Source organism: Phoenix dactylifera, chromosome 5 (genome assembly GCF_009389715.1).
Source record: "Phoenix dactylifera cultivar Barhee BC4 chromosome 5, palm_55x_up_171113_PBpolish2nd_filt_p, whole genome shotgun sequence".
NCBI lineage: Eukaryota > Viridiplantae > Streptophyta > Magnoliopsida > Arecales > Arecaceae > Phoenix > Phoenix dactylifera.
The window spans coordinates 5,363,015-5,385,899 of NC_052396.1; the positions used below are offsets into that span (position 1 = coordinate 5,363,015).

Below are 22,885 nucleotides of genomic sequence, written 5' to 3' on the forward strand. Positions count from 1 at the left end.
AAAAAAAAATACCCAAACTAACCTTTAGTGTAATTACCATATTGCCCTTGAAATTTTCTCAGTACACCCCCCTTCCTCCTCCTCCTCCTCCTCTGTTTCGTTTTGAAAAGAAAAAAAAAAACACCCCTCAAACCCCCCTTAAACCCCTCGATCCATTTACATCGTTTAGGCGATCTTTGAAGGAGATTTAAGCCCCATTCGAAGCATGGACAAGCAACTAGTGATTTGGGACGAAGAATCAGCCGCAAAGGTACGTATTCCACCTTCTTTCGAATTTTTTTTTTTTCACGGTTCGTGCTCCGTTCGGCACTGGATCGCCGAACAAAAGGCTTCTGTTCGGCTGAACAGTGCCGAACAGAAGCCTTCTGTTCGGCGACCCTCAATCGAACTCTTCTGTTCGGCTGCACAGTGCCGAACAGAAGGCTTCTGTCCGGCACTGTGCAGCCGAACAGAAGGATTCTGTCCGGCTCTGTGCAGCCGAACAGAATGCCGGCGACGAGAGGGAGAAGGGGGAACGGGGAGGTTTTGGGCGTTGGCGAGGTGCTTTGGGCGGAACAGTTCAAAGGGAGACGGAGGGGGTTTGGCCGCCGGCGAGGTGCTTGAGGCGAGGTTTTTTGGGCGGAAGGGAGAAGCCGGCGGGTGTTTTGGAGGGGAAGAGCGGGGTGGGGGGGGGGGGGTTTGGGGGGTGTAGAGAGCAATTTAGGTGAGGGGGTGGGGAGGGTGGGGGGTAATTTAGGAATTTTTAATTTTTTAGGGGTGTCCTTAGCAAATGGGGGGGTGTAGAGAGTATTTAATTTTTTTTTAATTTTTGGGGGGTGTCCTGAGCAATAGGGGGGGTGTATATAGAACCACCCTAAATTCGTTAATAAAAACATCGCCCTTGGGTCTCTAAAGCCCCTGACGAACTCCTTCCAACCGCCGAATCCAATCTGTCCTCGGAGAACTTGTCGAAACTCGATCAATTCCCCGATTCGATTTTGCTCTCTAGAAGGTGAGAAAGCCATCAATTTTGTTCCTCTATTCGTTCTTCTTCTTCGGATTTATTTGGTTTTGCTTGCAGTAAGTGGAAACCCTAATTTCCAATTATCCTGATTTTTACTTAGTTTTTAACGTCTATTATCATCGGTTTGGATGCTTTAGTAACCATCTCTTTCTCTTTACCCGTGGAATGCTCCGGGTTAGTTTGACAACCATACTCGTTTAGCATTAATCGTTTCTTGTCATGGAAACTTAGGTCTGGAGTTATTGGATCGCCATCCATGGAGAATGTTGCTCCATTGCAGGTACTCATGAATTGGTTAGCTGATTTTTGTTTCTTATGATGCTGTTATGATTGATCTCCATAGTGTTCCATATTTTGCTTCAAATTTGCCTTATACTGAGGAAAAGAAGTTCCTTTCCTACAAAGATTATAACTTGGAGTGCGATAGGGAAGCTGATTTGCTGCATAATTAGTGAGATCATACTGGAAAATTTAGAACTTCGAAACCTAAGGGGTTTTTAGGCTGCAAAGGATAAACGCCTTCTTTTTTGGTAGAGTTTGTTGGGCTCTATTGGTGATTTTAGATAGAATGCTGTGGATTTTGTGGAGATGTTGGGTATGGCTGAATGCATAGAATATTTTTTCTGTGACTGTAAGAGAGCATGACTTGGTGAATTCCCTACTTGGTCGCAATGGAGCAACCTTACTGCTGTGCTAAGGCCCACCTTCGTCGTTTACTATTCAGTAGATTCCAATTATATTAAGAAATAAGGTTTAGAGAGTTAAGATCAATGCAATGTAGTTATAATTGACAAAGATGTCGGTTGGGGGGGGGGGAGGGGAAATGCATTAGTTACTATCAGGGTACGTGGTGGCTTTCAAACTAAAGATTAAAGGAAAGCTCATTTTCAATAGTTACCAACTATAATAATTTTTTATTAGATTTGGTTTATAAAAAAAAGAAAGCTATGCAGTTAGGATATCTTTCGTAGACTTCCTTCCCATGCCAAGTAAACCTAGTAGCTTCGGTTAATAAAAGAAACATTTATTATTCCAAAAATATCCCTTCACTCATGTCCATTCTTCCGTCTTCATCTGCATCTCTTCCTTTCATAGCCTCTCTATCTATACATATGTTGGTTATTCCTCTCTCTATTTCTACATTTTTCTAACTTCTCTCCCTTCTTTTATTCTTTCTTTTTCTCTGGTTCTCTTCGACCTGGCCATTCTTAGGAGATGAGATCCAAACCCATTTCCAGAGGTGGCCCTATGTGACATCATTTCCATTATTTCAAATGTTGAATTGGACCAAGTCGAAAGCCCTATCCAAAGAACATATGTGTAAGGACAAAAAGGGAACTACATGAGAGCAATAATCCAAAGCCACAAATGCCCAAATAAGAAATAGGATATTCTAAAAGGACTGACACCAAACTAGGAAAGGAAAAGACCCCCCCCCCCCCCCCCCCCCCCCCCCCCCCCCCGGGGCGAAAAAAAGAATAGAGCATCCCCAACCAGCCATATTGATGGTCCCAAAATTGAAAATCTCTTGCATGCTATGAATAGAGTTCCCATACAAGGTGGAACGAGACCAAAAGGTGGATATAAAGAAGAATGTCAAGTCATGGTTAGAGTTGGCTAGAACTAGAGTCTTGGATGTGGCAAAACTTTCTAGGAATGCATGTCTTCTTCAAGATTGCCAAATTGGAGTTCAACTAAGGCTCAAATTTCAAATATTATTCCAAGTTTCCAAAATAGCACATGTTTGGATTGAATGAGTTGACATGGTGAAGGTATCATGGTGCTGCTGTTCTTGGAGGAACTTTTGGGATTGCAGATTTATTTGTGGGAGAAATTGATGGGTTCTTGATATGGAAAGGAGAGGAGTGTGTCTGGAGGAGGTTTACACTAGGTCAAGTCTTATATTTTGAAGAAGAGTGATAGGAAGATGAAAGGAAGGGGAGGAGAGAGCAAGACAAATAAGAGGATAAATAGAAGAGTGGTAGGCTGCACAAAGGATGGGGAAGTAGAAGAGGGAGAGTGGCTACCCTGGGGTTATATTTAGGACAATATTTTTTCGTGAAACCACAATGTTTGCCGGTTTCCACTTTATTTCTAACTAATTTTAGGGCATAGAAAACGAGCATGGATAAATAGGCATAGTTGCCCAGTTTTCTTTTAAAAAAAAACTATGGCAAACTTGGAAGAAAATATTATAGGCCCAAAGCCCAGTTGCTATTTTTAATATGGCATATATAATAATTAGGAGACTAGCACATAATCCATGCGGGGTGTTCGATATAGTTTTTTCTTCGTTTTTTCAATTATTCTTGAAATGTAATATAGCAATGCAATAAATTATAATAAATAGTAAGGTTTGCCATACCAGCTGGTACTATACCGTGCCGGCCATCTCGTACCATACTGGTATCGAACCGATAAGCCTCATCGTCTCGTACCGTATCGCATACCGATACGGTAATAGGATGGTACCGGTATAGAGTTCGATACCGAGATGGTGAACTTTGATAAATAGAATGCTTTAATAGCTAATTTCTATTGTAAATTACGCAATTAAATTTAATGATGGCCAAGTAGAAGCTTCCATCATTAATATGAATGTTATTAAACCGGCATCTACATAGCGAACAAAGAACTTTTCACAAGTTGAGCCTTCATGAAAAAACTTTTATCATTAATATCGATGTCTCCAATAATAGTATCTTGTGATGTGCAGGGTATAGTTTTTTTCTTCTTTTTTTAAGGGTTCTTGAAATGCAATATAACAATATAACAAATTATAATAAATAGAAGGCCTAATAGCCGATCTTTTGTTGCACATTAAGCAGTGAATTTTTAATAATGGTCGAGCAAAACCTCCCGTTAAATATCTAAAATGATATTGTAATATCAGTTTAGACAATAGAATTATCTATTTTAGTTGGAAAATATTCTCAAGTATCAATTGCACTTATATCAATTATATAAAGTATAATTTATACTAAACATTGATAATAGTGAGGTACTATATTACCTATCATTTATACTCATTTTTCATTGATGAAATATATAATATAATGCTCAATTTATAACATATATATGTTAATAAGTAACCATTATCGGCCTATCTTCCTCTTATATCAGCTATAATAGCCCGACGTATTACCCAAATTAAAAAACTATATCAATGATGTTATTAATACAGGTGCTCATATGGCGAATGGAGAGCTCGGCACAAGCTAAGCCTCCATTTAAGTTACATATAATAAAATAGAATAGATATAAGAACCCTGTTTACTAAAGAAATGTATTAACGATATCCCTAATATTGGTGTCCACGTGGTGAATGGAGAGCTTAGCACAAGCTGAGCCTCCATTTTTTGTTATAGATAATTGATGAACCCATTCTAGTCAAGAAATGGACTTTGGGGGGTGGGAGACTAGTGGAGGGTGGTAGGTCTTTCTTGATAGTGATTATTGTGAAAATGATTTGGGAGGTTAGGAGAAAAAGGGGACTCCTGGAGGTAATTTAGTTCAAAATGGGGACATATGTAGGGGAAGCAGTGCTTTCGCTTTATAAGTTGGAGATTGGGGAGCATGCAGGTGATGATTTTGTTTTAAAGATTTCACAACGAATCTGGTTTTGAGATCCTAGAGGCTGCTTTTTTTTTGGTGGGGCGGGGGGGGGGGGTGGTGGAAGAGGGGAGGGGTGAGGGATGGCTTGTTGGAGTCAAATTAGGAAAATAGGCATGATTTATTGTTAAAAACATCTGAAGTCTGGTCTGCAGGTTGACTTTTGAGCATCCTTCTCTATTGAGCTGTCTAAATGCTCTTTCTTGAGGGGGCAACTTATGACAGTATATTTTAAGGGCTTACCTTTCGCTTCTTAATGATCATATGAGAATGCTTCAAGTTGAGGCAGGATGGAGTGGCTGATTCTAAAGGAACAAAATTAACCAATATAAGAGGGTTAAGTTCTAGATGTTTATCATCACTCAAGAGCTTGGAGAGAAGATGCTAACGATGACTTCTCTTTTGTGTCTTGTTCTCTTCTTACCCTTGGAGGAAGCCTCCTTTGCAATGATTGAGTCTGGTTTTGAAGCCTTGGTTCTTAAAGAATGTGTTTTCTTGGCTTGTGCTAGAGAACATCCTCACATGTTAAACTTGTTTGGAAGGTGGTGGTTTGAAATTATTTGTATGTTTTTGAGAAGTAGAAGTGGAGGGCATTCCTTACTTTGTTTTTGTTTCATTTCCATATGGAATTGGGAGAGCCTTAAATTGTCGTTCCACTTTCTTATGCTTTCAGGTGGGACTTTGCTAGTCCTAGCTATATGATGGGGGAATAGGGAGTAACATTGTAGATCATTTGAAGCATGTGTTGAAAGTGAGTGTCTGGTAGACTTCAAATGGTGATGTTAGGAAAAATATGCTAATTTTATGTATTGAATATCACTTGAGATGTGAGGGGATTTTCTTTTCTTTTCTTATAACTGAAACGCGTTTCTTATAACTGAGGCATTTCTGGAAAGACCTTGATGCAAGGGAGCTTTGATTATTTTCTTTCATCTCTTGATTGTATAGTCCCATTAATGTCTTGTTATTTATTTAGTTATCCATCATCTTCTTTGTAAAAGCTTTCTGAAATAATAACTATACCTCTGAACTGATTTTTGTTTGTCACTTTGGGGTTTGGGGATGCAATCCGGCTTGCCCATTAGAAATAGATTGCATTGTTATCATGGATCTTCCATGTGGATTGATTGAAGTGTTTGCTCTTTATAGAGTTATTGCACTGTTGTGGCAATTTGTTTTAAAAGGAGATAGAGTTTGGGCTGTTCGTGGAGTGTTTTATAATGATTTGTAGAAATATGCTTTACTATGAATCCTTAGGATCTTCTGTTGCTTCTTTTTCTTTTGTTTCACAAAATTTCGATTTAATGGTTTTTTTTACCAGGAAATCATGTTGGAGTTTCGTGCCGGCAGGATGTTCCTTGATGGAACACGAGTGGTTCCAGATAATTGCAAAGGGCTTGTCCGCATAGGAAGGGTATGCTAATGTTAAAACCAGTGTTTTCTGGCAAATTTATACTGATTTGGACTACTTGATTTTGAGTTACTTTCGCTTTCTAATCTTTGTCTGAATAAAAATTATATTTCTGTGGACTTTGATGATTAGGGCGAGGAAGGATTGGTCCATTTTCAGTGGCTGGATCGGAACCGGAACACAGTAGAAGAAGTATCCCTTTTCATTTCACGTAATTTATATTTTTACGGAGACATGTATGCAAGCTACTGTCTGTGACACTACCGTGGGTGCCAATTGTTTTTGATAAAACCTTTTTTGTTTCATATTTTTCCCCTTTGAGTTAACTCTGATCTCATTAGCATTTTTAAAGAAATTCATTCATCCACAGGCTGGATTCCTTTTGTATGTATAAATTCTTGGTTGTAATAAATAGGTTCAAGTATCATAGAGCTTCTACAATCACCAATTAGTTTCATTTATCGACTGACCCTTCTCTTTTTTTCTTCTTTTTCTAGTTCTTTTCTTCATGGACCTGAAACAGCTTTCTTTTGATTAACTGAGCATGCTATTTCAGGTTCTTTTTTCTTGATAACACTTCATCCCAGAACTTTCAGGTTTTTCTTGACTCCAGATATCACAGGATCAGATCATCTTTCCAGATGAAGCTGTTTTTGAGAAGGTTTTTCATATCTTATTAAACCATCGATGCTTTTGGTTTCAATGCACCTTTTGATTATGCATTCCTGATGCATCTTACTCTTTTTTTTCCTCCATATTCAGGTGACTCAATCTTCTGAAAGAGTATATGTCTTAAAGTTTAGCTCTGATGACAGGAAATTCTTTTTCTGGTTGCAGGTTTGCATTGTGGACATCCTTTTTTTTGTTTACTCATAAGAGCTTGTTTACCATTTACTGTACATTTTTGGATACTTATATATTCCATTAACTCCAGGAGCCAAGAGCTGAAGGAGACTCACAGATATGCAACTCATTTAATAGCTACATCAATCAGCCTTTAGGTACATCTAAATCATTCAGGTGCCAGTTTGTGATAATGCTGTCTCTAACTGTTCCTTAAACTGTATTTTCCAATCAAGAAGATGCAATTGGTGAAGATGAGGCTGAAGCTTCAGTTGCTATGCAAATGTCTGAGATGTCAGAAGATGCTGCTGAGGATGATCTCTCATCCAGGTCTGCACAAAGTGTCAGTAAGCTAGGATATGTTGCAATCAGTCTGATGCTTAATTTTGTGTTATATAAATTTTAATAAGCCCTGACTGTGCTCATGTATTCTAACTGAGTTTCTAAGTCTAGGAGCTGTTTTATTCTTTTTTTGCATGGGGAAGATTATCTTTCTCAGCAACTGTTAAATTGCATACTGTCCTTGTTTAATTGCTTAGTTCATTAGTTAGCCATGGGAATTGGTCCAAGGAATGATACTTGTATTAGAATTCTTCTATTTTTACCAACAATATCGAGCATAAGATTAGATTGCAGGACTTGTACTAATTAGAGGCATGGCATATAGATTGTGGTGTACAAGTCGTTAATTATTTTTGTATCTTAAATATGTTTATTTCACTTGATGAACCTTCTAACTAAAAGAGGGATTGCTCAAGTGTTGCATCTTGCATGTTCATAGTGAATCCATTATCTAGGGCAGTCCCCCTCAAAAGGAAGAAGACGAAGAAAAGCAAAGAGTTGAAAGTGCTAGGGCTGGCTTTATGGATCCTCATCTGACCAGCAGTCCTTGTAAGGGTTAACTCAGAAATAAAGAGTTGAAAATGCACGCTATTATCAGTCTTCATGAAAAAGTTTATGACCTGATAGGTAAATCAGGTGTAATAAAGTGATACACACATAAGTATCGAACAACGATGATCAATCTTGGCATGCTTTGCTTGCTTATGCTCATTTCGAAACTTTTTAAGTGAAACTTTGTTTTGCACATTGTTAAGTGAGATTAGCAAGGGTGACATTGATGCTTAAGAGAAGATGATAAAGCTTAATAACTACTCAATGATATGAATCATGATGTAATCCATAAACACAATGTTGGAGTGGGTGCAAATACTAGTTTCTTGCATTCACATCAAATAGGAGAAAATTGATGCGAAATCTAAGGATTAAATGCTATATTTTAGCACTAGTAGATAATTCTCACCCGGTAATAGCTGCTGATAATTTGCACAGATCATTCGTTTTGGAGACTGGTCTTTGGAAACCAGCAATTGATGGCTGTCTTAAGACCTTTCCCAGTCTGGCATTTATACCCTCCTAAAGAATCAGGCTTCTTGATCAGTTTCTTTTGATCTCAATAATACAGATGCTCAGAATTTGATTTCTTTTCTTACCTTTTCTCCGAGTTTATTGAATCTTTTGTTGCTTTTTCCAACTTTTTTTTTTTTGCCATCTTTTCTGAAAGGTTCTAATGTTTTCTTTGGGCTTTCATATATTTAGAGCTGGAAACTTGGTTGATCAAAACATGGCTGCTGAATTGTCTGGTGAGGTAACTTCATCAGCTGGACCTGTACAATTGGCAGATTTACAGAGAATATTGAGAAGCATTCAGCCGTCAGGTATCATTTCTCTCTCCTAATCATGCATCTTTTACTTTGATTCTGTGAGCTGCTGAGATTTATTCCTTTTATTGGTACTGTAGATGCTGTTGAAGATCCTGACGCAGGTAAAACACTAGCTGAATTTTGAGGTTTTAATATGTGTGCCTGTGTGTATGTGTGCATGACCTCTTTGTCTGGCAACTCATGATTTTATTTTGGTTATCAGGATTGGGATTAGGTGATATTTTGAAGCCTGATTTAGTCATGCCACTGATTGAAACTTTGCCACTTGAACAACAATTGGCATCATACTTGCCTGAGGTATCTGCTAATTGGTAGATTTTATGGGAGATATGGTGATCTGCCATTGCTGTTTTTGATTGTTCCGCTGTTTCAGGGTTCATGGACTCCTGCTGATCTCATGGACTTGTTGCAGTCTCCACCATTCCGGCAGCAAGTAGACACATTTACTCATGTAAGAATTTTACCTTTTCATTGACTAAAGATGCAGTTATCTTTTCAAGTTTTGGGTGACCTGACTATCCCTTGAATGTTTGATAGGTGCTTCGGACAGGACAGATAGACCTGTCCCAGTTTGGAATGGACCCAAGCAAATGTAAGTATTAGTTCTTAGTTCAAAAAACCAGGTCTTGTTTTCCACACTCGGCTCCCTATTCAACGCCCGGCTCTACAAATTTCTTGGACTATTCACAATGGAAATATGAAGTTGTTGGTTGGGAAATTTAAATCTTATTTAGAACTGTTCTACACTTAAGGCTGTCAAACAAGTGAGCTGTTCATGAACAGCTCATGTTTGGCTTGAAACTTGCCTTGCATTTGACTTCCTTTCAAATAGTGAAGCCAAGCTAAAGCTCATAGGCTTGGCTCTCAAGCTCAGCTCGATTAAGCTCAAAATATAAATAAATAAAATAATATTTAGTTTCTTTTTATGAATAAGGATATTTTAATTTACAATAAAAGAATGCATTTTTTTAAATCATGTTCAACGGCTTGGATTTTGAATTTATGCAATTCATCACTGATTTTGAATTGTTATTTCTTTTTTCCAGGAGTTAAAGTATATAGTCCAACTCTCTCACTCTCTATCTCTTGCTCTATATGTATGTATATGGTATACCCACACACACAGTTCTTCAGGGACCTCAAGCCATCTCTCTATCTTAAACAAGTTCATGAGCAGCTGGAGTTTAGCTCAAAATCGAGTTACCTGTTGAGTTCATCTTGATTACAAAATGAACTGGCTTGAGTCGGGCCTAGTTCACTGGAGCTTAGCTCATTTACATTACACCCCTAGCTAACTATGCGTACAAGTCCTTAAGTAAAGCTTGGTAAACCGTAGCACCTCTATTAGCATGGGGTTTGCTGCATGGGCAATCAAACGTTAATGTCTTCACTAACTCCTCACTGGTTGCTAATCTTCTGTGAACTGGTGCAAGATACTGGTCATGGTAACCTGGCAAACTGAGATGCTTCTCACAGGACTTGGAGAACTCTTTACTTAGCATGAAGTTCAATGTAACCACGTTTCCTGAGCGAAAAAAATTTTAAAAAAAAATGGCCTTCAAAAATTCCATGGAGTTCATATGAGAGCCTATACAATTAATAAGGAAAATCTTCAAATCATAAAAGGCAATGAGCCAATGAGCGAATTTAGAACATAATTCTCATGATTGAGCATCGGTACTGTTTTTAGTTGATACTATTCTTAATTCTGTGACTATGTGAAGTTGATGCAGTAGCTAAAACATCTCTTTCTTCCGCAGATAATTTCACTGTTCTCTCATTTCTTGAGGCTCTAGAAGACTCGGTGGCAAAATCATCAGAATCTGAAGAGACGGATTCAAGGCAAGACGAGAACAAGGATGCTAAGTCACAAAGATGCAGCCGAAGTAGTGCCATGGATGAAAGCTGACTCTACCGGTTGGCATTGTGTGAACAAATTTCATAGCATTTTATTCCGTGTTCGAGGGGTAGCAAAGGTGAGAGAGGATTGGGGGGCTTATAATCACATGGATAATCTTCATGCAAGAATTGGATGGTCGGTGCAATTGCGACATTCATTTCAACTATGGATGTTGATTGATAGACACAGATCAATAAACTTCTCATTATTCTTAATTCTAACCTTACCTGGTCATTTATTTTCCCATATTCAAGGGTTTTATAGAATCTGATGCAAGCTAGTTCCAAGGAACCACCTCTGGGTGCTTGACCTCCTAAGTGACAATGGAGTTATCTTTACCATTTGGTGCATGTGGACGGCGCAGGGTAATTTAAGAGTTGTCACATATTTTGTGCTCGATGATTATTCTGTCTTGAATAGAGCTGAAAATGGATTGGATGTTATATGATCATATCCATTTCCGTATTCATTTTGGATTGCATTTGGATGGAATTTTTGTATCTGATCAAATATGGGTCTAAATACATATTTTGAATTTTTGTCAAAGTCAGATCCAAATCTTAAGGATAGAAATTCTTGTTCATTAGAAAAAAAAAAAGGATAGAATTTGTTATATCTAATGGGGTCTAGATGTTGTTCCGTATGCATTTTGGATCGGATTTAGATAGAATTTTTGTATCCAATCATATCGAAATACATATTTATAAATTTTGTCAAATTGGGATCCAAATTTTGAGGATAGACATCCTTGTTCTTTAAAAAGAAAGAATAGAATTTCTTTCTTTCTTTATATATATATATTGCCGAATTCAAATCCGAATTTTAAGAATTTTTAAGATTTGGATTTAGAACGATAAAAAGATATATCTAAATAGCTATTAAATAGGAGATTGAACTGGCAAGAACCGTCCAATCATTAGAGTAGAACTTTGTTCTATTTTTAAATAATAGTTTATTATTATTCACATTGTCCAATCATTTGATGTATGTTGAATATTTTATATTTTAATTTTTTTTTTACACGCTTTCTTTAGAAATAGATAATTCATGACTATTTTTATTTATACTTTAATTAAAAGATAATACTGGCATCCAATATAGAAAATTTATTAAAATTTACATTTACATTATATTTTAAATAATTTTAAAGTTCTAATACAAACTTGGTCAGATGCTTGGTTGGATCATTCTCTGTGCAAGTTTTGATATCTACGCTTTAGATTCTTATATGGTTACCCGTGCATCACGTGTGGTGTTAATCTAGATAGTTATCTAGATCCACTCTCATCTTTTATCGTGATGCGGTCAAGTCCCATGTCTGACCTTCTCCTAAAGTGCACTTTAGTACATTATCATGTATCTCAACTAGCTGTGTAGTTTATTTAGGTAGACTCTTATCTAAAGATGTCGAGGCATTTCTTGTTGATGTCCTCTTATATATTTAATGACAATTATGATGATTAGAGCAACCATCTCTGTTATACCATGGAGTGGTCCAATTCTCCATATATTTAATGACCCTTAGCCCGCTCAAGTCCGATACATTTTGGACCGGCCTGGGCTTAAATTTTGAATACATTCTAGAAGCATTGGCCTAGAGAAGCCCAAACCAGCAAAAATCTGTCGATTTTTTTTTTTTTTTTTTTTTTTTTTTTTTTGTAGTTCGACCCGCTGCGCCATACTAGCTGAAGAAATGGGGGTTCGCCTTTTTCCAACCTCCACTTTGTAACTGTGCCCCATTCAGAATGGTTACTGGGAAAGGACATGTTAGACGTGTTCTAAGCCTGGCCCGCGCGCAGTTAGGAGAATTGGCCGCAAGCTGAGCGGCATCACCCATCCTACCCTACTACCTATAGGGGGTCGTCCGTCCTACAGCCATCCAAAGAGGAACTGTAATGATCTTGAATAGGGATCCTATAGCGATAGATAGAATCCCTATAAAAATACCACTAGATCGAGCACAAGTGATTTTGCATCCGGTCAAAATCTTAGCTTTGGTACAACTGCTGCTCACCCTACTTTAGTGTAGGAGTAACCAGCAGAATCAAGGGCTACAACCTGGCTCAAGTGCGGGGGTACGGGGACCGTCTCAAAAAATGCTATAATTGGGACCATTTAAACATGTTCGACCAATAATGACTAGTTTAATGGTGGCATCACCTCCCATACACCCAAATTTTGCATTCCTTCAATCTAATATGCTCCACAAAAATATCACTTCTCCATAGATTCATTCACATGCGAGCTGTCCAATAGAACAAGTGTAACTGCTAAAATTACTGGAAACAAATGCATCAACATCTTGGGAATTTAGATCAGTTTGATTGCAGGACAAGTGATGGTGATTCCAGTGCCTCCACGTCGAGTAGTAACAGGAGGAGCTTTCTTTGAGGATCGACGAAAATGGACACCATGTCACCCCAAATGGTATTCGGTGCTCGCCCGACTTTTGAAGATCGCCATATCGAATCTATACTAATTGTCTCTACTTTCATCAAATTCGGTTAATAACAGAGGCGGCTGGAGAGCTAGAGAAGCTTGGTGGAGGGAATCTTTGGTACACATGTGAAGGCTATGTATGAATCAGTAGTTAATTTGGATTACCATATCCAAACATAATCTAATGCTGATCTTCTGCATACCCATTCATGTCCAAATCCAATCGATGCCTTTGAATCGCTCTCCGTGATCATGAGATGGTATCCACCAGCTTTAGTTAAGCTTTTGCCAAGTTCCAAACATCATGCCGAAGGCGGGACCACCGAATCTAAGGTGTCGCCTTACTCCTTTACCAGGTCAAGTTACATTTTTTAACGGTGGGCGGTTGCTGCAATTACCATATTCAATGTTATCTTGATTTAATGGGAGGGCGAGGACCACCCAATTGCTGGTTTAATAGGAAACAGTTGACTAGAGCAAAATAGATTGGTGCCCAACCTATTAATTGATAAAAAAAATTATAGGGTGAGTAGGTGTCATTTTGAACGATATACATGTAAGACATGCATTATGTAACCAAGTACTAAGAAGAAAAAGCGACATCATGTACTCATCCTCAGATTTATCTTTTTCTTCAACCCTAAACATCATTTGATATCTCAAGTCTCCAATATTTCTTTAGCCTAGATAAAGGATGCCATTTATTTTCTTCTTATTTTTCAATGAGGTAAGTCATGAAAGCCTTGTAACTCATTTTTGTGTGCAAAAAACTGATATAATGGAAGAAAACCTAGAGTTGTGGGTGCTTGGACTTAAATTAGAAAATGGACCATGGCTGCCACTATTTTTTTAAGGACGCGTTCCGCCTATGTTAAGGCAGAGGAGGTGACTTCTTCTTAGGAGGAATTGCGCATGACTTTACCATCCATTCAGATGAACTGAGCATCTTTAAAAACGATTACTGTGAGGTTGTTATGAAGTAGGATCCCAAATTCTATAACGAGGGGTGGGATTTATTCAAATGCTCGGCAGTGCTAAAGTCCTTATCCTCCTTTACAAGGTAGTGGGAGCCTCTGCCACCTCCCAACTGCATGTGTTTGGGAGACTTGACATATTTTGATTCCTCCATTTCTTTATTTCAATCTAATGATTTCTTCGCTTTGCTGGTGCATTATATAAAGGGGGATATCGCTCTCTCTTGAGCACACAGAGAGATGCAGTTGAAGAAGAAGAAGAAGAAGACATGATGTGATATTGGATCGGCTCATCTCTTTTTTATTAAGATTCAGAAGAAGAGGCGAGCCGAACCAATATCACTCATGTATGCTTCATTCGCAACCCTTTCAACGCCAAACTCTCTCCATGGATGAGCTAGATATTGTTGTTGGTAGAGAACAGCCGAGCATCAAGAGTTTGCTTTCAGATTACTCACTTTTGGAATGACATAGAATTTTCCAGTTAATTTTCTCCATTCCCTTCAAATATTTTAGGTGAAAATAATTGCCAATTAATCAAATCTTGAAGCTCAACCCTCCTTGTATGTTTGCACTGCTTGAACACTACGATCCTTCGAGCTCTTTCAAATGCTTTATACTAGTATGATCCCCATCCACAGAACTATATTTACTGCCAGTAATCTTGATGGCAATAAATTTAAGCATCTGATATATTCCTTGTGATCTATTTCTTTGTAAATATTCAACCAATTGATTGCCTTATTTCCTTTTCAATTACAAGAGCATGTTTTTATCTTAAATTAAAGAGATCGAGAACCATCGGTACTTTGATCATCTCTCCAGCTAATGAAGGTCCCAGCAATCCAGATGTGAGTTCTTGAAGGCATGCTTTAGAGGAGAAGCTGGACTCGTGCTTTCCAAGCCAGCAAGATCTCCTTCCACTTCTTTTGTTCCTCCTGCATGGGAAACGATAAAGCATAGCAGCATAAGTATCATCTCTGGTCAGAATCAGAACTTCCATTTCTTGGAATAAATGGACGATTTGGCAGCAGCCGCTGCAGTAAATTAACCAGAAATGTCAGTCGTGGCATTAGGTCCTGCAAGTATTTGTTTTATGCGCTTTGCTATTAAAACGTCTCTTGCTTTTCTGCCACTGTCTCTTGAACTTGCTGTGCTTGGTGATGGATTGGTGCTTCACTCGAAGTTTCCGTTTGACCTAATTCTTGCTGCTTCTCTTGAACAGCTAACTAACAAAGGCGCCTTGTTCTCTGCCCAAAAGGAGATGCCAGAAGGTCTACTTGCACACGACAGTAGCACGCACTCAAATCCGGCAAGTATCCTTAAAAATAATGACTATGGAGATGCTATGAAGTAGGATCACAAATACCTAGCAATGCTAGTTCTTATCCTCTTTTTTATGCTTGTGGGAGCTTTGCCACCTCCCAACTTCATGTGTTTGAGTGCTTTGACATTTGTTTGATCCCTCAATTCTTTATTTCAATCTAGTGATATCTACGCTTTGCTTGTTATGTAGAGAATGGTTTCTTTCCCTCTTGAGCATTCGAAGAAAAAAGAAGAAGAAGAGGAAGAAGAGGAGGAAGAAGAAGAAGATGATGATGATGAAGAATAAGAATAAGAAGAGGAAGAGGAATATATGTGTTTGCGAGCTTTGACATTGGTTTGATTCCTTCAATTCTTTATTTCGGTCTAGTGATATCTACGCTTGGCTGCGTTATGTAGAGAAGGGTTTCTTTCCCTCCTGAGCATTCGAAGAAGAAGAAGAAGCACAAGGAGAAGCCGTGGAGATATTGGTTCGGCTCAGCTCTCTTTGATAAAAATTCAAACCTTTTCAATGCCAAACCTTCTCCATGGCTGAGCATGAAACTGTTGCAGTTGAAAGCATAGATGAGTAACAAACTAGCACTATTAGATCCCTTCTTAAACTCTTCACTTTCGTGATGACATAAAATTTTCTAGTTCTTTCTCCCAGTTGGTTCAACCTTTTTTTTTTTTGAGTTGAAAGTGATTATCAATGAAGTCTTCAAATTCAACCCTCTTCACATGGTCGAACTGACATTCAACACTTCTCTGATCCTTTGGACTGAAATCCGGGGAGCTATGTTTGCCATCCTGCCATGGCATACTTCAACTTGATGCCTATAAACTTAAGGATCTGATATATTTCTCATGATCCATCAAACAAAAAAAAAAGAAAAAAAGAGATATTTCTTGTGATTTTTTTTTTCTTTTTGAATGTGTATATACCTCTCCCTTTTCTTTCTTGTTTATCTAAAATTGAAGCAATCAACAACTATGGGGGCTAGTGTACCCCCAGAAAATTATATGTTAGGTCAAACAGTGTTACTTCTCAAGGGCAGGCTTCAGAGGCAAAGCTTTTCTGATGGACGAGTGATCTGAGCCAGCATGATCTTTGTTCTAGTTTGAGTTCCTCCTGCATGGGCAACAGTCAGCCACAACAATATGAGGATCCATCAAAAGCCAGAACATCCCACTTCCTCCTGAAAGAAGATATAGAGGATTCGGCAACTGTTGCAAATCTATTGTGCCTCAGAGATCAAGTTTCAAGTATGGCGTTAAGTCCCACATAAAGAAAATGGAACAAAAAAGTGCTTCTCTTGGACTGCTAAAGTTGAACTGTCTATAGACATTTGTTAGAGCTTGTATGAAGTCAATCTGATGTAAAATAAAAACTTTGGTTAATTCTATGATATTTAGTGCTTGCACCAAAGAAGTGACTGGAGCTGAGATGTGTAACATTTTCCAGTACTGCATGAGTTTTACGATTTTGAGTTCTTTCCACCTATCGGATGATCCAATTGAGTCACCTAGCTTCTTGTATATCACCTTCTTGTCCCATCACTTATTGGTGTCCCGTACATGGACAACAAGAGATGTCAGCTTGGACCTTTTTTTTTAAAGTAAATCAAATTTATTAAGCCAATGAAAAATAAAAATATTTATAAGAATTAAAAAATAAACTAACTAACAATTCAAAAGAAATAACTGTTACAGCCACCCATAAAATAGTTTCAGTGTGATTAGCTATATATGTCGCCATTTAGTAGAGGATCCAATTTGGAGCTATATATCCTACCTTGAGATGCATCATGGGATGCAGGCTGGATCTAAAATCATCAGTGCATGCCATGCATGTGCTATGTATATGCAACTCATTTCAAAGAATGGTACATGTACACCAGCAGCGGTGATTTGTTGGATGATCAAAGTTCAAAAATATCTTAACTATAACCTTTGCAGCAATACTCATCAAAATTAACCTTAATAATGATAGCAGGCTTTATCATGCCAGCCACAACCACAAGAAATGCTAACATGATTACCATGTGTATTTCAAATTGAAATTTGAATTTGAATTTCAAATATCAGCCACTGAAAGCATACTTAATTCACGCAATCACGAGATATGCCACAATGATTACCATTTCTAGTGCATTTCAAATTTAAATTTAAATTTTAAACATCAACCATGCAATCATCTTCCCTCAATGTTGGATATATGCAAAATCACCATTTCTATTGTATTTTAAATTCAAGTTTAAAATTTATAATTTAACCTCAAATCAATTAGGTCACATTTTCCACCTGTATTCTTATGTAAGCATGTGTCTATAAATACAAAATAATACAACAGCGGCAAAGGAGACCATTATTCTCATTTTCAAAAAAATTCTATTTTTTTCTCTCTTTTTTTGGCATCAGAGCAATATAGGACTCATTGCCACTTATGCCCGGGATCAAACATCCAAAGGTCATAGAAGGATTATCATCTTCGGCCACTACATCGGGAACATCATTAGCTCCTCTAGTAATTGCTAACATCGCCAGTCTAATTTCTATTAAGTTTAATTTCAACAATTATCTTATGTAGAGTTCTTTTTTCTCTCAATCCTAAGAGGTCATAAATTAATGGGTATTATAGATAGGAGTACTTCTGCTCCTCAAGAAACCATCTTAGAAGGCGATACAAGATAGTGAACATTGTCTTTGATAAGTGGTTTGACAAAGATCAAATGATAATATCTTGGATTAATACTATCATTTTAGAAACCATAATCTTATACACTATGGGTGTCAAATCTGCTATGGAGGCATGGAAAGCACTTTGAGAGATGCTTTGGGACTATTACCCAATCCCATGTTATTCATCTAAAGCAACAATTGAGTAATCAAGCTCAATGCAAGAGTATTTACACAAAATTAAACAAATCAAGGAGCAACTAGATAATAGTGGGGAACCTATAAGTGAAATGGATATTGTTATATTCATCCTAAAAGGTGTTCAGAATTTTACAGACAATTCCAAACTGAAATTAGAACACGTACAAAATATGCACCACTCACCGTGGAAGAACTCCATAGTCTTCTTCTGGCAAAAGAGTTAAGTCTTGATGAGTCATCAATTTCACACAACTCAATGCTATTGCATTTGCTGCAAATTATAATGGTTTCAACAGACAGAATACTAGTAGTCGTCCATTCAACAACAAGCAACAACAATGCTCCAACAACTATCAACAACAGCATCATGCATTTGGCAATCAAAATCGATCTCAGCAGCATCGTAGAGGGCCTAACAATCAAGCAAACAATCATGTAGCACAAGTCTGGCAAACATTATACGGCATACCTGTCAAATATCATAAAGCTAGGAATATGTTTTTGGATTGCTATCATCATCTTGATCTTGATTTCCAAGGTCAACTTCCTCCTCAGTGACTAGCTGCAATGATGACCACACCATATCCCATGAATGACTCTACATAGTACATGGATATCAGAGCCACTCATCATACCAAACTCAGAAATTTGACCATCAACTCTCCATACCAAGACTCAGATAATATGCAAGTCAAAAATAGTGAAGGTTTGGTTATCAAACACATTGGATCTTCTTATGTCACCACTTCATCCCAATCATTTATATTAAATGTATCCTCCATTATCCAAATGCATTAGCCAATTTACTTTTATTCAAAAAATTTGCTCATTATAATAATTACTCATTCATATTTGATGCTAGTGGCTTCGTAGTATAGAACAAGGTTACAGAGAGAACGTTCCACCATAGGTTATTTGAGAATAGATTCTACACCTTTTGCTCACTCCAACCATCAAATAAGGAGATCTCTCCAATATCATTTATCAGGCGTCAAGTCTTAGACGAGGTATGACATCATCAACTAGGGCATTCATCTTCTTCTCTACAACATTTAATCATGTCTAAAGTTTCTCCTTCAATAAAGTCATTCAAGAGCATTTGCCCATCTTGTCAGCTTGGAAAGGGTCACAGAATTTTCTTTTCTCCATCTTCTAAACTTTTGGAACTAATATATTGTGAGTACGGGGCCCTACTACTATTGCTTCGATTTCAAATTTCAAGTACTATCTTATTTTTGTTGATGATTATGGTCATTATACATGATTATCTCCATTTAAAGGCAAGTTTGATGTATTCACCACATTTCTTCACTTCAAATAAGTTGAAAATCTTCCTAAAAAATAATCAAAATTTTATGTATAATGGTGGGGGAGAATTCATGGAACATGCATTCCCTAATTTTTTTAAATCTCATAGTATTGTTCATCATTTAACCTATCCATACGTGCCTGAACAAAATAGTTTTTTCAAACGAAAACATCATCATATTGTTGAAATTGTGCTAAGTTTATTGGCTCAGTCCAATTTACCTTTATAGTATTGGCTTGAAACTTTTTTAACTGTTACATATCTTATTAACAGACTACCCATTTTACCTACACCTCGCATATAGGAGTGAAAGTAGATCGAATAATATCCATCTGGATCCATTTTAATATCCTAATTTATCCGAATATAGATAGAAATTTAAGCATCCAACTAATATCTGTACCGAATTCATTTCCGTCAAAGAGAAATCGATATAGATATGAATAAACAACCATCTGATCCATATCCAAATATTCGATTTCATTTGTAACCCTATTTAATTTTATATAGTATTCATGAACTTTTAAGAAAAATAAATGACCACATTGACATGTTATTAATTTGATTTATCTTCCACTTAGTAATATATTTGATTTTATTATCATAAAGTTTAATTATCTGATTTATATTTATATTTATATTTATATCTATACTTTCGATATCCGATTTGTATCCGTATCCATTTAAAACAAATATGGATATGAATTTTTACATCTGACTAACATCCATATCCAAATCCGTATTCATCAAACAAAATAAATATAAATATGGATATGCTAATAGCCGATCTGATTTCAACCCTACTCGCAGATCACTTAATAAAATTTTATTTCAAAAATTACCAAACTACACCTATCTCAAACTCTTTAGATGTGTATGCTATCTCTATATTCGCTCTTGCATCTCATAAACTAGAATTTAAGTCCTCTTATTGTATTTTGAGTAGGTACAGTAGCAATCAAAAGGGGTATCGATGCCTTGACATTGAATCAAGTCATATTTTTATATCCAGATATGTCGTTTTTGATAAGTTTCTCTTCTCATATCGTAATGTCATGTCTCTTCCCTCCACCTCTTTCCTGTCATTTTCATATTTGCAAACATGGTGGGTTATATTTAGTTCCTAGTTGTCTCAGCCAATGGCGCCACACCTAAATGTTACCCAACATCCGAGCTCCACTTCAAATCTCGAGCATGTTTTAAGCATTTTACTAGCAACTAGAAATCCATCTCATGCCTTGCTAGGCTCCCTTCAAGCCCACCTATACTATAATAGCAGTACACTCAGCTACCAATCACACTAATCTCCATGCCCAACCGCCAATCACCATTAACCAACCTTCCCAACCACTCCATTTAACTCACCCATAACAGTCCTAAAATAACTCAATCCCGCAACCCAATCCAACATTTAACTTGTCCCTATCTGGCCCACCTTAACTAGCCTCAAACCCAGGCCGCACTCATTCAATGGTCACAAAATACCAATATTGAATTATTAAAAAGACCTTCTTCAACACCAAACATCCTATTCCTTCTGTGTTATTCGTTGCTCAACTGTTTGAGCTATCATGCTATACAGAAGCATCTAAAGTTTTTGAGTGGCATGCTGCTATTGACACCGAATTGACCGCTCTCCAATGCACTAGTACATGGTCTCTTATCTCATTTTAGTCCAACATGAATGTTGCAAGCTGTAAGTGAGTATGTCCTCTTAAGCAAAATTCTGATAGTTCTATCAACAAGTACAAGGTGCGTCTTGTTGCAAAAGGCTTTCATCAATAACCAGGAGTAGATTTTATTAAAACTTTCAGTTCTATAGTGAAGCATAACATGATTTGTATTATGTTAACTTTGGCCCTTATCTTTAATTGGCCTCATCGCCAACTCGATGTTGACAGTGCCTTTCTTCATGAAGATCTTCAAGAACAGGTGTACATAGCACAACCACCTGGCTATATGGATCCAGAGTGGCCCACACATGTTTGCCGTATGCACAAGTCTATTTATGGTCTTCGACAAGCCTTTAGAGCATGGTATGAAAAATTTACTTCAAACCTTCTTGAGTTGGATTTTTTCACATCCCGGTGTGATCTATCACTCTTCATTTATCATGAGGACTCCCACACTATTTTTCTCCTCTTCTATGTTGATATTATTATCACTAGTAATAGCTCCACTGATATCTCCACTCTCATCACTAAGTTAAACTTGCATTTTAAAATGAAAGATTTTGAACCCCTAACTTATTTTCTTGGTATTGAGGTCCATCGCCTTCCTCATGGCTTTCACCTATCTCAAACTAAATATGCTCTTGACCTCCTTGAATGGATTGAAATGCTTGGATGTAAATCTGTTAACTCTCTAGTCACTTCAGCCAAGTTAGGCCACACCACCAGCCCTTACTATTTGGCCCGACCCATTATCATAGTGTTGTCGATGCTTTGGAATACTAGGCTAGACTTCTTCTTTGTAGTAAACCAAGTTGTCCAACATATGCAGTCCTCAACTAAAGATCATTTGGTTGCAGTCAAATGTATCTTGCATTACTTAAAAGCTACTCTCACTTATGGCTTTTCCTACAGCCTGGACCAATTAAACTTGAAACTTGTAGTGATGCTGATTGGGTTGGCTGCCTCATTGATCGTCGCTCAACAAGTGAATATTGTGTTTATCTTGATCTTAATCTAGTCTCTTAGTCTGCTAAGAAGCAACCGAATATCGCCCAATCATTTATGAAGGCCAAATATAGAAGCTTAGCCTACACAGGCGCTAAAATCATACGGAGTTGTTTTCTCTGGCGTGAACTTTGCCTTCTGCTCTGAACCACACTTCTCATTTGGTATAATAATGTTGCTGCCATCTCCATCACATTTAATCCTAACCTCCTTCGCTATTTGCAAGTCAAGCTCAACATTCAGGCTCGCCCATTTAGCTTGAGGAGGCATAATTACAACTTGATTCATGCCAGCCAGCCACAAGCACAATATACCAATACAATTATCATTTTCGGTGCATTTTAAATTTAAATTCGAATTTCAAACATCAGCCATACAATCATCTTTCCTCAATTTTTAGATATGCAAAATTATTATTTCTATTGTATCTAAATTTTGAATTTAAAATTTATAATTTAAATACAAATTAATTGTGCCAAACCTTCTATTTATATTCTTACGCAAGTTTGTGTCTATAAATACGGTACAATACAACAATGGCAAAGTTGACCATTATTGTCATTCTCAATTTTTTTTTTCCTTCAAAATCTTCTTTTCTCTCTATTCAGATATTAAGAATAAATTCCCTATGCTCAAAGACAATTCAATAAACTGACCTTAACCTGCAGGAATATGTAAAAACAAGTTCTGCAAATCAACTCGGTTAAACTTAGGCAGCAATAGATGAACACAGAATAACCTACAATTACCCTCTCACTTCTAAACCCATTAGCCAAAAACGGGGATCATCATCTCATCGGAATGAGTAAT

General features: G+C 37.3%; 1 protein-coding gene across 2 annotated transcripts; it reads left to right on the top strand.

Annotated features, from left to right (window-relative positions):
* The first annotated feature begins 872 nt into the window (after nucleotides 1-872).
* On the top strand, nucleotides 873-10,715 carry LOC103707722 (26S proteasome regulatory subunit RPN13-like). Of its 2 annotated transcripts, none has more exons than XM_008792325.4 (14): nucleotides 873-991; nucleotides 1,235-1,283; nucleotides 5,937-6,029; nucleotides 6,159-6,218; nucleotides 6,649-6,687; nucleotides 6,789-6,863; nucleotides 6,961-7,027; nucleotides 7,106-7,199; nucleotides 8,469-8,587; nucleotides 8,671-8,694; nucleotides 8,796-8,890; nucleotides 8,967-9,044; nucleotides 9,131-9,185; nucleotides 10,354-10,715. In XM_008792325.4, the coding sequence occupies exons 2-14, from the start codon at nucleotides 1,260-1,262 to the stop codon at nucleotides 10,500-10,502; spliced, it is 972 nt and encodes a 323-aa protein (XP_008790547.2). In that variant the 5' UTR covers nucleotides 873-991; nucleotides 1,235-1,259; the 3' UTR covers nucleotides 10,503-10,715. The 2 variants fall into 2 exon arrangements, with proteins under 2 accessions (XP_008790547.2, XP_008790548.2); XM_008792326.4 differs by having other exon boundaries at nucleotides 7,109-7,199.
* Nucleotides 10,716-22,885: the final 12,170 nt, after the last annotated feature.

Excerpts from the sequence above, each read along its gene's own strand:
- LOC103707722 (XM_008792325.4), top strand. The coding sequence starts at position 1,260 with ATGGAGAATGTTGCTCCATTGCAG. Across the intron at positions 6,864-6,960 it reads AATTCTTTTTCTGGTTGCAG|GAGCCAAGAGCTGAAGGAGA; the intron begins GTTTGCATTGTG and ends CATTAACTCCAG. Across the intron at positions 7,028-7,105 it reads CTACATCAATCAGCCTTTAG|AAGATGCAATTGGTGAAGAT; the intron begins GTACATCTAAAT and ends TTTCCAATCAAG.